We start from the raw sequence: 11,945 nt of genomic DNA, 5'->3' as shown, positions 1-11,945 counted from the left end.
ATGTCCATTTGGGAAGTTTTGGATAGACAAAAAATAGATAAAAGAATGGCATGTTAATGATTACAGATTTAATATTAATAAATATTCATAAAAACTCAGCAGTAAAATCACTAAATATTAGAAGAAATGTATTCCCTAAAATTCACTGGTGTGTATATTTTCACTGCCTCGTACACAGACAAAAAGAGAGCAAGAGAGAGAAAAGAGAAGACGATGAGGCTTCACCCACCTGCTGCTCGCAACTTTCTTCAAACCACTTCAAAGCACATGCCCCCCCCCACATACACACATAGTTGGTTCAAACAACACCACCCATTCTACGATAATCCATTGTCAATCTGAAGTCCAGCTCCTGAGCCTTGTAGAGGACTGCATGTCCCGCTGCAAAAACTCCATTTCAGACCTCCAATTATCATGACAATGGATGGGAACCCACCATCATTAAACACACACACACAGACACACACGTACACCAGGGAGGACGACCACCCTGGCAGCGATAAAACCCGGAGCTGGACTATGGCTGTTTGCTGCTAATAATGAAAAGGCGTCCGCTTCAGCATGCTGTGTCATCATAGTACGAATCATCATATACTATGTTACTAGTATACTGTGTTAGTAGTTAGTATACAAAAATATCAGCATACTTTTAGATATTACTAACAGGAAATGATACAATACATGTGAAGTTGGATATGAGTCAAACTGCAACTTTGAAAAACTACTGCCAATTAAACTTCACAAAGAGACAACAAAATGATTTTCCCAAGATTTAATACTTTTTTGTCTGTTTGTTTTTACCACCACCCACAATTTATTGAATTTTTTCCAGCTTTGAGCAACTTCTTCATTTCCTTTGTGCATGGCATTGTGGGAGAATAGTGTGCATTGGCAGCACACTAAAAGTATTTCCGTATTTAGTGTGCATACTGTCTGCTTTGAGTATACTTTATTTTGTCACTTTTCTAGTGTGAACACACTACATACTCCAAACCTGCTTAGAATCAGTAAGTAGTATGGAATTGAGACAATTAAACTGTTGTGAGCTGTTTTACGCATGCTACGTGAGCCTATATCTTAGCCTATTTTAAAGTTCTGTAATCTTTCATGTGGATAACTATAAATACTGAATGCATGTGTTGATTTCTGTCCTTCGCATATTTTTTGCCTCAAGTCAGGTGTCATACGAGATTCATTAAACTTATTGAGCTTAATTTATCATTTGTTAAAAGATACATAATTGAAATTTTATACATCTGATATGAACTTTTGTTGGTGGAAACTCAGAGAATGACCCCTTGTTTATCTGGTCATGGTTCCTTTTTAATGCTGCTTCTTTTCTGAGTTGATACGTCGCATGAACACACATTTGGCTGCTGAAACATTTATTAGGGGTCATGCTAAGTAGCATGGATCAAGTCCAGTGAAGTCTAGTTCAGTTCTGTGATGAATCTGTTTCATGTTTCACAGTCTACTGACAGCTGACCAGGCTCCTCCTCTGACAGGCTGAATTCTATCAAAATTATCATGCCTAGATTCAACATATTCCCCTCAATCCTCCCAAGTTAACTTTGCACTTAAGGATATTTTTAACTCTTTTATATAATTTACAAAACCATTCAAGTAAACTCTTTTTTTTCTCTTTGGAAAATGACTCTCTTTTGAAGATCTTTGTTGCACAACTGTAGCAAATCCAGTTTTCAAGTAATACTTCTCATATATTCTTCATGGTCTGTAGTTGGCATGCCACACTAATAGCTGTGCAAAGTCAAAAGTTTGCCCTGCACAAAGCGCTCTAAGGTCAGACACAATCAGAGCTGTGTGTGTTCTGCTCCAAAGTCCACAGCCGAACGCACAGTCGCCAGGGCAACATGAATTGCGGGGGCCCTCCTCATATCAAGCCAAGTTTTGGAGAGCAGGGAGTGGCTTTGCTGAAATGATCACATGGACAAGTCTGTGTGAGTGTGTGTGTGTTCAGTTGGGACATGAAGCATACTTGAGAATTAGTTCATACAAGCTTCCAGACTCTTGAAAATGGCAACACTAGCAACAGTATTTACCTAACAACCTGCAAGCCATGACTTGCAATTAATACTGGATGTTTTAAAAAAAATCCATGACGCTGATAACTGGCATAAGATAACCATGTCAGCACAGGCAGTGCCAATATCAGCAAGACTCTTAAAGGGCCTCAAACTGTGGCCCTCTCACAAATCCACATTACACATTCACATTAACTTATTTTACACATTATTACTTATTTTAGAGAAAGAGGCAGCACTGGTTTGTGTTAAATTTGACTCCAAATAAATTTCTCTGCAGAAACAAACAAATCGCATCTTTTTGATCATCCGATTGAGTATGCACACATGGGCTTTTGTTTGGCTACATCCCCGGCCTTTTGTTTAGATATGTACCATCAACTGTTGCACCAGGTAGAAGGTCACTTAAAAATGGAGAAAGGGGAGTATATTCAGTGACATACCATACTGTTTATCTCTTTTAGGGGTCAAAGATCACATTCCTGCTCCTGGCAGAATCTCACAGCAACCTTTATGTACCATTGTTGGGAATTCCTGGTAATTACAGCCCTCCATTCAAATCATATGAGTCATTAGAAAAGCAGGTTGTGTACTGATACATGTAGCATTTAGAATATGATTTTCTTCAGAGTTAATCCTATGTTTAGTGTCCACTATAGGACACAAAGAGATACAACTCTTGTTGTTTCCATGTGGATATGGCTACAGTCTAAGTTGAATTTGAATAAGTTGCTACAATGCTACATGGCAAATGTGACCAAGACTGTGATCTCTGGCTTCCTTGGAATTTCTCATTTCGTCTCAATTCTATGATGAACAATGTCCAATTACTTCAAGAGACCATCAGTTTTGCATATGTGCAGAGTGAGCTTTAGGAGGAACCAAAGCCATTAAGTGAGGGGCCTATTCAACCAAAAAGCTGTACTGTCTTCAAGTTAATGGCGAAGGAGAGGAGAGGAGAGGTCCCACAGGTGCTTTGGTGATACACACTGGTGCAACAACATAGTAAAAAATGAACATTAAAGGAAGGGTCAATTATATTACATTTTCTCCATTTCTATATGGCCATTTTGTATACAGCCTGAGGACTATTGCCTAAGAGACTATTGCCTTTACTGCCTGTGTGGGAAAATATTTACTCCTTCAGTACATCCTGTGTGTGAGAACTGCCTTGAGACAATGAGATGACTGAACCAGCCACATTATATCTGTTGCTAATCGTAGGACAAGTAAAGACAAGGATCTGCCTGAGGGCTTTATGAGTTTTCCCACAAGGAAAATAAGAGGATTGAGTTAGGTTATGTTATGTGCATTGTACTCTACAAATAAAGGGCTGGGTGACAAAATATTTCTTTATATTCCTGAAAATACAACCCCACATTTAATGTATTATTAAAAGGTAAGATAATTAATGTAAACACCCTCTAACAAGAGCATAAACCAACATTAGAGGCAAGATGGTTATACTATAACCTTCTGTTTTATTGCTCTGTGCAACTGTAATATTCAATCAACTGATTCGGACAGACACTAGCACCTGATTATAAGGCTTGCCATCGCTCTTAAAATGAAACTAGATTACCATCTGTAGTAATGTCACAATGGCCAAGATCAACACCAATAACCACTGTTACAGTTAGTAGTACACACCAAATATAACAACTGTGGAAGCCTTTACCACAAATTAACATTCAAACAAGTTTAATTGTTTAAGTTTGTTTATCGGACTGTGATACACCAACAGAGACAATGGACGTTTGTCACAGACAAATACTTACTGACAAAAGCGCTTAGTGTAGAATGGAGTATTTGGAGCACAAAACCTGGGGAATTAACTGATGGAATGACAGTGTCTCTATGAGTTAATGGAGGTCAATGACAACACACACTTCTGACAGGCAGCAAGTGTACAGAAGAGAGTGGCTGTTGTACATACAGTGGCGAGTGAATTACTCTGGTTTTCAAATTCAGTTTCACACTCATTTATAATTAAACTGCATCTGAACATGTATTTTTGCACTCACATGACGAGTGACAACCATATAAATTGGCTATATGACCATTGCTTATGTCTTAACATGAGTAAATCAGTCCTGATGGGAAAGGGAAAGTCCACATGGTCCCACACATCTGTGTAAAAAGTACAGATAATATCAGTCTTGTTCCCTATGCAGGTACCTGAAACATTATCCATCCCAGAACTGAAGCATGCAAATGTGAACACTGATGCACTGTAGTTACTGTGTATGTGTGCCTGTACCAATCATTTTCCTGTTTTGGATGCAAGATTTACAAAATCAGGATGATTGGATGATTAATGTGGAGAAAATAAAACTCCTTATGTAGCATCTCTGAGCTTCTTCCACTATAATAAGTCAAGGACTGTTGTGAAACTCAACATTAACCAAAGAAATGTTAATGAAAATAAAATGCACAGGAGTTGGAAAATTTTAACAGTCAACACTTGTATGATTATTACAAATTATTTAAAAAGGCTTCATTGACATCATTTAGCTACAAAAAACTAAAAGGAGGACTGAGAATTAACCAAAAAGAAAAACAACATGTGAGGATGACCGCCACTAACTCATGCAGACTTTTGGACTAATGAGATAAAAAAAAAACGTTTTGCTTGCCAGCAGTGAGATAGGACATCTTTAGAGCAATACTGTCTGACAAATTGAGATCTTTTCCAAAGATTCTCTGTCTTAACTCCTAACTCCCCCACCACACCTCCGTCCCGGTGCCCACCAATGGCAGCGACTGCTCAAGGATTACAGAGGACAACGCAGCATACGCTGCCAGATCATAGCTGAATGACGACACATTACTCACACACAGACGCTCAAACACCTTACCTCACCTGCATACTTACACCCATACCTATTTCATAGGTTTCAAACAATAAACTGTTAAGATATCTTTTCCTCCAAAAAACATATTTAGCTTACACAGACACACATGATGTTCATATTACAAATTATAACTAGACCTAGAATATGTATGTCAGATGAAACACTGATTAGCAGCTGCTGTTCACTAGGCTCAACTGATTTTTCAGACCCAGAGAGAGGTCTAATATCTAATACAGGATTACTGAGAACAAAGACCCTTAAACATGCATCTCAAAAAGCCTCGACCGTCACCTCAATGTCACTGAATCACAGCATAAGCCCGATAAGTGCTACAATATGGTCTAATGTTTTTAGCCATACAATCAAATGCTTTACTCCGGGCAAACCCCTGACAAAGCTGAAACAGTTTAACAAGATTAAAGGATGACAGGACACTGCAGAGGCAAGTGTGCATGTGTGTGTGTTTTGAAAAATGGCGTCATCTCTCAAATAAGCCTGCAAGGTCCTCACTAGCGCACACACACACACACACACACACACACACACACACACACACACTCACTGAGTATCTGTCTAGTCTTGCAGTGAAGGAGTCAGGCCAGTACTGGCCACCGCCTGGCACCAGACAGACCCCCGCCATCCACTCACCATGCTGACGCTAGGGATTAATACTTGGACTCCCAAAATGGATGTGTGGTGGGGGCCGATGTGGACTGTGTGTTTGGCCGTGAGTGTAGGGCTTGTGTGTGTGTGTGTGTGTGTGTGTGTTTCTAGGTGACTGGGGGAGGGGTCGTGGGGCGCCACCTGCTTCTTCTCAGACACAATGAAGTGAGCCAGAAGAGTGCTCTCTCGTTCTTCGATTCCTCGTGAAACACATTCCCCCCCCACATACACACACACAAATACACACATGCACACCTACTTTCTGATGTTGTATTAGTTGGTTTTTGTGTTTACAAACTATGACTGTTGTTCACAACTATCCTTTTGAGTCCTTGAGTCCATACTGTACTTTTGTGTTAAGTGTTAACAGGTGATAACATCATTGTCCTAGCGCTGAGTATTTAACCTCAATACTGTTGTTGACAACTTTGAGTATACAAGTTAGCATCAAATACCTGGATAATTTCTTAGGCTTGTTGACTTATTCTTTTGGCAGATATTTCCTCATCTAAATCAGGAAACTTTTCTTACTTTAGACTATATTTTATTTAGGCAAAGTTCTTTATTTGACAATGATGCACTGAACAGTGGGGCTTTTTTATTAGGGTTAAAACATGTTCATGTCCCCCAAACATCCTCTAAAAGTGTCAAAATGTTGAAAAGTATTGTTTTGCTATCTGAACCAAAACTTGGGTATCGTATTGGCAGCAATTTTGAAAATATTATAAATGATATCCAGCCCTAGATTTTAGGGTTTGGTAATGTTTTGCCTTTCTATTTTCAATATATGATTCCCAAAGTTTTGTTAAAATAACAAACCTAAGTTGACTGTCTGCAGAACTGGGTAACTTGATGGGTTTTGAAACATTTAGGCTGAAATGTATATAGTCAATACAGACATGATTTGTATACAAAATATGCTTAAATTATCTCTAAAACAGAGTCACTTCACTCATCATGAATTCTACTGCTTTATAGAGTGAGTTTTTAAGTGTATCTCTGTCTGAAGAAAACCAAGACAATGAAAGACTGACCATTCAGTCATGCAAGAACTGAACAAACTAGTCATGGTTGCACATAGCATCAGTGATGCAGAGCATGCAAACAGGAAAACTGCAGACAGGGAAAATGACAGCAACAACAAAAACCAAGAGCCCACAAAACCTGTTCTGCAGGTTTTTATGTGTACAGATACCTGACAGTTCACTCTCCTGTGAGATACATGATACTTACACACACACACACGCACGCACACACAGGTTCCAGCACACACTTTCTAAGGAGGTGAGTCTGGCTAGTCAGCACTTTGAAGGCCCCAGCATTGATTAGAAAAGCACCTCTGGAGGTCAACAATGATAACAAGTGAGACACCAGACGAGACTGTCGACCTGTGACCAAAAACACTTGCATGTGGTTTATGTGTGCTCTTTTGTTTTTCAAGATCTGTTTAGTAAAGTGTGAGCCTTTCATCTTACTATTAATGAATTGTAGACTGGTCTGAACCCTCTAAAAATGTTATTTAGAAATCATCACATAAACTTGAGTAACTCATGCTGTGAAAATAAAGCATCTGGAGCACCATTTCTCACATGACAATAACCTTGTGTTTACCTTTGTTTTGTTTCCTGGTAGTGGCAAACTTGGAGTTTCGCAGGGAGCTTGGAGCTGTCTTCCTGTAGAAGCTGTTACGATCTAGTGAGCCCACATAAACAGGCTTGCGACCCCGTTTCGAACTAATGCTCCCAGCACTCGATTCATATCCCTTTTCCTGATCGTCACTGTGCCGGTATATAACAGGATCCTCAAAAGAGTGCATTTCTCTGAGCATCAACTTCTGGTTCTGCTGCTCAACCCATTCCTCACAGTGTGTCTTGTGATCTTTTTTAGGGTAATCCTCATATCGCGAATCTGTGGACATTGAGCGTAAATCGCGATATCTGTCTCTGGGCTTGTAGTGATCTTCATTCTCATGGTCGTAGTGGTCCACAGTCCTCCGCTCATAGTGCTCCCTTGCTTTGTAGTGGTCCTTCCTTCTGTGGTCATAGTTCTCATCTCTCCTGTCATCACCTGTATCCTTGTACCTGTTATAGTGGTCCCTCTCCTTATAACCACAGTGCTCGTCCAGTTCAGAGTCATACTGGCCCCTTCCTTTACTGGTGTGAGTTTCCTCACCCCTTCGATTATAGACATCCCTGTCTTTGTAATTATTTTCTCTGCAGTCATATCGATCCTCTGCATGCCGGTCATAGTAATGGTCCTTTCGTTTTTGCTCATCGTTGTAGCGGTCGTCCTCTCTACGCTGGTAATATTCTTTTTCTCTATAGCGAGGACTATCTTTAGAGTCATAATAATCCCTATCATGGTCATAGTAGTGATCACTGTCCCTGTAATTGTCTCTGCGAGCATAGGTGTCTTTATGATCATGGTAGTCTTCATACTCACTGTTGTAATTGTCATGTTCTCTGAGATCATGTTTACGTTGTTTCCTGCTGTCACAATATTGCTGCTCTCTGTCGTCATATCGCTCGTTGTATTTCCTGTCATAATGATCCCTATGCCTGTATTTGTCCTTTTGATCATACTCGTCCAAGTCTCCCTGACTCCTATGGCCATAATGTTCAGAGTTATGGTCATTTTCTCTGCCCCAATCATCCCTTCTTCTTCTGTCCTCGTCAAATTTACCATACCCTTCTTGAGTTTTGAAGTCATTATTGTCTCTTTCTTGTGGCACCCTGCTCAAGTTCTGTTGACTGTAATCCTCAGGGCCCTGGTAAAAACAATGTTTGCCTTTCCATTCAGATATCCTCACATCTAGGTGACCATCCTCTGAACCAGGGTGGAAGTAAACGTCCTGGCCTTGAGGCCTCTTCTCTTTGAAAGCTGCCTTTTGCCGGTCATCATACTCCCAACTGGGTTGGTGGCAGACATTGCCCTGTCTAATTTGAGCTTGGTGTTCCCATTCGATGGGCCATGGAGCTTGCACATGCACTGGAGGCGGCACTGGCCCACCTACAGGCACCATCATGCCACCATGTACTGGCATAAGGCAGCCTGGAGGTAGAACTTGGTTACCAGGACTTGCTACCATGACTGGTGCCTGTGGCTGTCCAGAAGGAACTACTCCATACCCAGGATATCCAACCTGTTGCTGCTGAAGCTGCAGTTGGTGTAGTTGTTGTAACTGTTGCAGATGGGCCATCCTCTCCCTCTCTCTGGCACAGCCAGCATCACCCAGCTCCTCCACACTCTTCCCTCTCCTTACCGGGGCACCAGCTGCATAGTTCCAATTCATTGGACCAAACATGACTGGGTTACCATAAACCATCGGGCTTCTCATGGCTCTTGCTGTTTATATCAGCCTACCTAGTGCTGATACAGTTTCCTGTTCAGCGTGGCTTATTCCCTCTTTCCAAAGTCCTGCATTCCATAACAAAGCGCTGTGGGAGACTCCACCTGTCAGGCATATTGTCTGTAACTCTCCCACTTGTTTTCTCTGTCTCCTCTCCACTGTCTCAGCAGGACTGCCTGGCCGAAGCACCTCCCAGCCCTCAGTGTAACCGAATCGTACCCTCCCTGCAGCTATCTCAGCGAATCACAGAAGGAGAGAGAGGGTAGGGTTATTGAAGGAGGGGCCTCCTTGGGTTAATGATTCAGTGGAGTCACATGAGTGGAGGATTAGCCCAACAGCCCCTCCCATTGTTTCAATTGGCTAGGACCTCTGTTTGCAGGAAAACAGTCTGCCTAGAGATTTTCTTTGATGGAAGATGGAGAATAACTTCACAGTCTGCCTTTGAGGGGCTTCAGACTTTGGCACCAAATGTTTTTTTTTCACTGCCATGAACAATCCTCCATCCTTCCTTGTATCCTGTTTTCTTTGTATTTGCTATTTCCTGTGGGTTTCACTGCTGTGTTCAACAGGTCATTAATGCAGCCTGTAGTGACAAAAGCAATGACGCAACCCATTCCTATCAGTGTATACAACCAGCTCTAACTTTCATGTTCTAACTTTCAACAGTGGTCCAAAGGCTATGATATTTGTAAACTGAAACTGAGTAAGAAACTGACCCCAGTCTGTCAGTTTGACTTTGCCCTATATTTCAGGGAGGAGCATTTACACAAGAAGACAACCATGTGATTTTGTTTAAAACAGGTTTTCTTTTGGAGTAATGACTGAAAGAGGAGTGTGAACTAGAAAACAAGTGAAAGGGAAAGATCTAAGTAATAGATAGTTATTGTATTTAGATATTTAGAGCGAGTCAATGAATACGGAGAGCGTACACAGCCTGATTAGGCCAGAGCAGCTGCTAAAAAAGTAGCTGCTGGTGTGTACAATGAGCTATTGTTGAAGACTACCCTCTCTGAAGAGAGACAATCTTTTAGTGTGAGAAAAAACTCAGTCCTATTCATAAAGCTGGAGTATAATATATCCCTCCCCCCTTAACTTTCCATGAAAGAGGCAGGCACTAAAGGGACAAGTTTAATTACTTGCATAAACTCAAGTGCACGTGATACACACAGACACACACATGTGGGACAGTGTCAATTTACCATCAATTCAAACAATCTAAAATGTAATTAGAAGCTGGAACTTGTTTGTTCTCTGAATACCAAAGTTGTTTTTTTCCAGGAATTGTTTTTTGAGTAAAATCCAGTTCCTGGTTTGATTAAACTGGTGTCAAGTTATCCCAGCCTAGATAAACCTTCTCACAAACCAGAAAATAAAATATAAACATGTAAAAAAAAAAAATCTTGAATAAACTCGAATAAAGTGCTTTACAAACATCACATTTAGAAAGCCTTTAGATTCTATGCATAAACTGCAAAATACTCTCTTACTGGATGATTTTATCTTGCATCCTTTTTGTATCTTGTTTACTATAAAACAAGTGAAAAGTAATCTTGATTCCAGTGAAATTTACCATAAAACAATTTAAATAGCTAAATTGTTTTGTAACAAGAAATTATTTGACAGGATTTCTTTTCTTTGTTTTGTAAAGAAAAATAATAAACTTTTTGTAAATCATTGTTAAGATGAACACTTTTGTAGTGCACAGGCCAAAACCCATGTTGCACACAGACACACAGTTTCACAAGGTAAGGCTGCGCATAGAAATCTTACTTATGTACTTTGTTCTCTTCGTATGTAAGGCCGTTTAATTATCAGTGTTCAACATCTCAGCTTTCAGCAGCCAAACATGGCTGAAACTGTGTGTCTGTGTATATGTGTCAACTGTAGGAATGTCAAATGCAACATTCCTCTCCATGGCCTAGTTAGCTTATGTAAATGAAGCTGTCAGGGGCTTGATCAACATTCCGCAACATTCTGTAAGCATGTGATGTTTTGAGCTTTAGTATCACACCTCTTTCAGCTTCCGAGGACTTTGAACTGGCCTCTGCACAGTGAAGTGCAGGCAGAGCCCAGTGTTGAAGTTACTCCCTGCCTTGTAACAATAAGCTGTCATTGTCTTTCAGACGTCACACTCAGGAACACACCCTGCAAAAGCATTGAAAAGTCTTGGATGAGTGTGTGTGTGTGTGTGTGTGTGTGTGTGTGTGTGTGTGTGTGTGTGTGTGTGTGTGTGTGTGTGTGTGTGTGTATGTAGATGCATAGCAATAGGATGACAAACATGTTTTTTGCAACAAAGATCCTTAGACTATGTTTGATATGTACACACCTTTCTATGAAGGAAAACAAAAGGAAACATAATATCCTACTAACAAATCCTACTAAACGCTTTTGTGTCTAATGTATTGATAATTACCATATAAAACATTCTGCAATGGGAGTGTGCTTGGCTGTTTTTCCCTTCCAGATGCTGAATCTCAACTCTTACAAATCATGTCACTATCTTAGTTGATTTCCACATCTTACAGTGTGGCAAATACGGAGAAAGAGAGAAGGAAGAAAGGAGAAGAAAGAAAGAGAGATTAAATATTTGATTTTATTACTGTGAATGGAGGGTGTGAGAATTCCTGCAGTGTGATGAGTGAATGGAAACTATGTGGTTGCATGACCCTTAGAAGCACCTGTAGGCAACAAAACATGATCTTGCCCTCAGGCTGATTCCTTTCATTGGCAGACATAAAGATCAGGGATTCACCCATTGACCCATTGATACAACCTAACAGGATATGAGTCATTTGAAAAAATTTTTTTTTAATTCAACAGGCATTTACAAATTATTAGTTTGCTGGTATAATAACTAACAAGATTAAAGGAAAAGTATTCAATTAGAATATGCTGGAATCATCCGGTAGTAATTTAGATTACCTTAACAAAATTAGCTTAGAGCAGGTGAACAATGGCCTCACGTTTTGAACGTCTGATCAGTTTTTCACTGCCAATCATTGAGAAACTTTGTAAATAAAAGAACCATAAGAATGA

At 40.1% G+C, this 11,945-nt stretch overlaps 1 protein-coding gene across 3 annotated transcripts in view; it reads right to left on the bottom strand.

Moving 5' to 3' along the window:
- Positions 1-11,945, bottom strand: part of LOC122867203 (dynamin binding protein) — a 50,704-nt gene that overhangs the window by 15,807 nt on the left and 22,952 nt on the right. Inside the window, exon 1 of one of the 3 annotated variants that reach the window (XM_044177674.1) lies at positions 7,172-9,095. The exons of the other annotated variants lie outside the window; for them this stretch is intronic. Within the exon in view, the coding sequence (XP_044033609.1) occupies positions 7,172-8,897 (1,726 nt within the window). The 5' untranslated portion in view covers positions 8,898-9,095. Of the gene's footprint in view, positions 1-7,171; positions 9,096-11,945 lie in introns of those variants that run through there. 3 annotated transcript variants of the gene reach the window in all.

Source organism: Siniperca chuatsi, linkage group LG20, assembly GCF_020085105.1.
Source record: "Siniperca chuatsi isolate FFG_IHB_CAS linkage group LG20, ASM2008510v1, whole genome shotgun sequence".
NCBI classification, from domain to species: domain Eukaryota; kingdom Metazoa; phylum Chordata; class Actinopteri; order Centrarchiformes; family Sinipercidae; genus Siniperca; species Siniperca chuatsi.
This window is presented reverse-complemented; position numbering and strand designations above follow the sequence as displayed.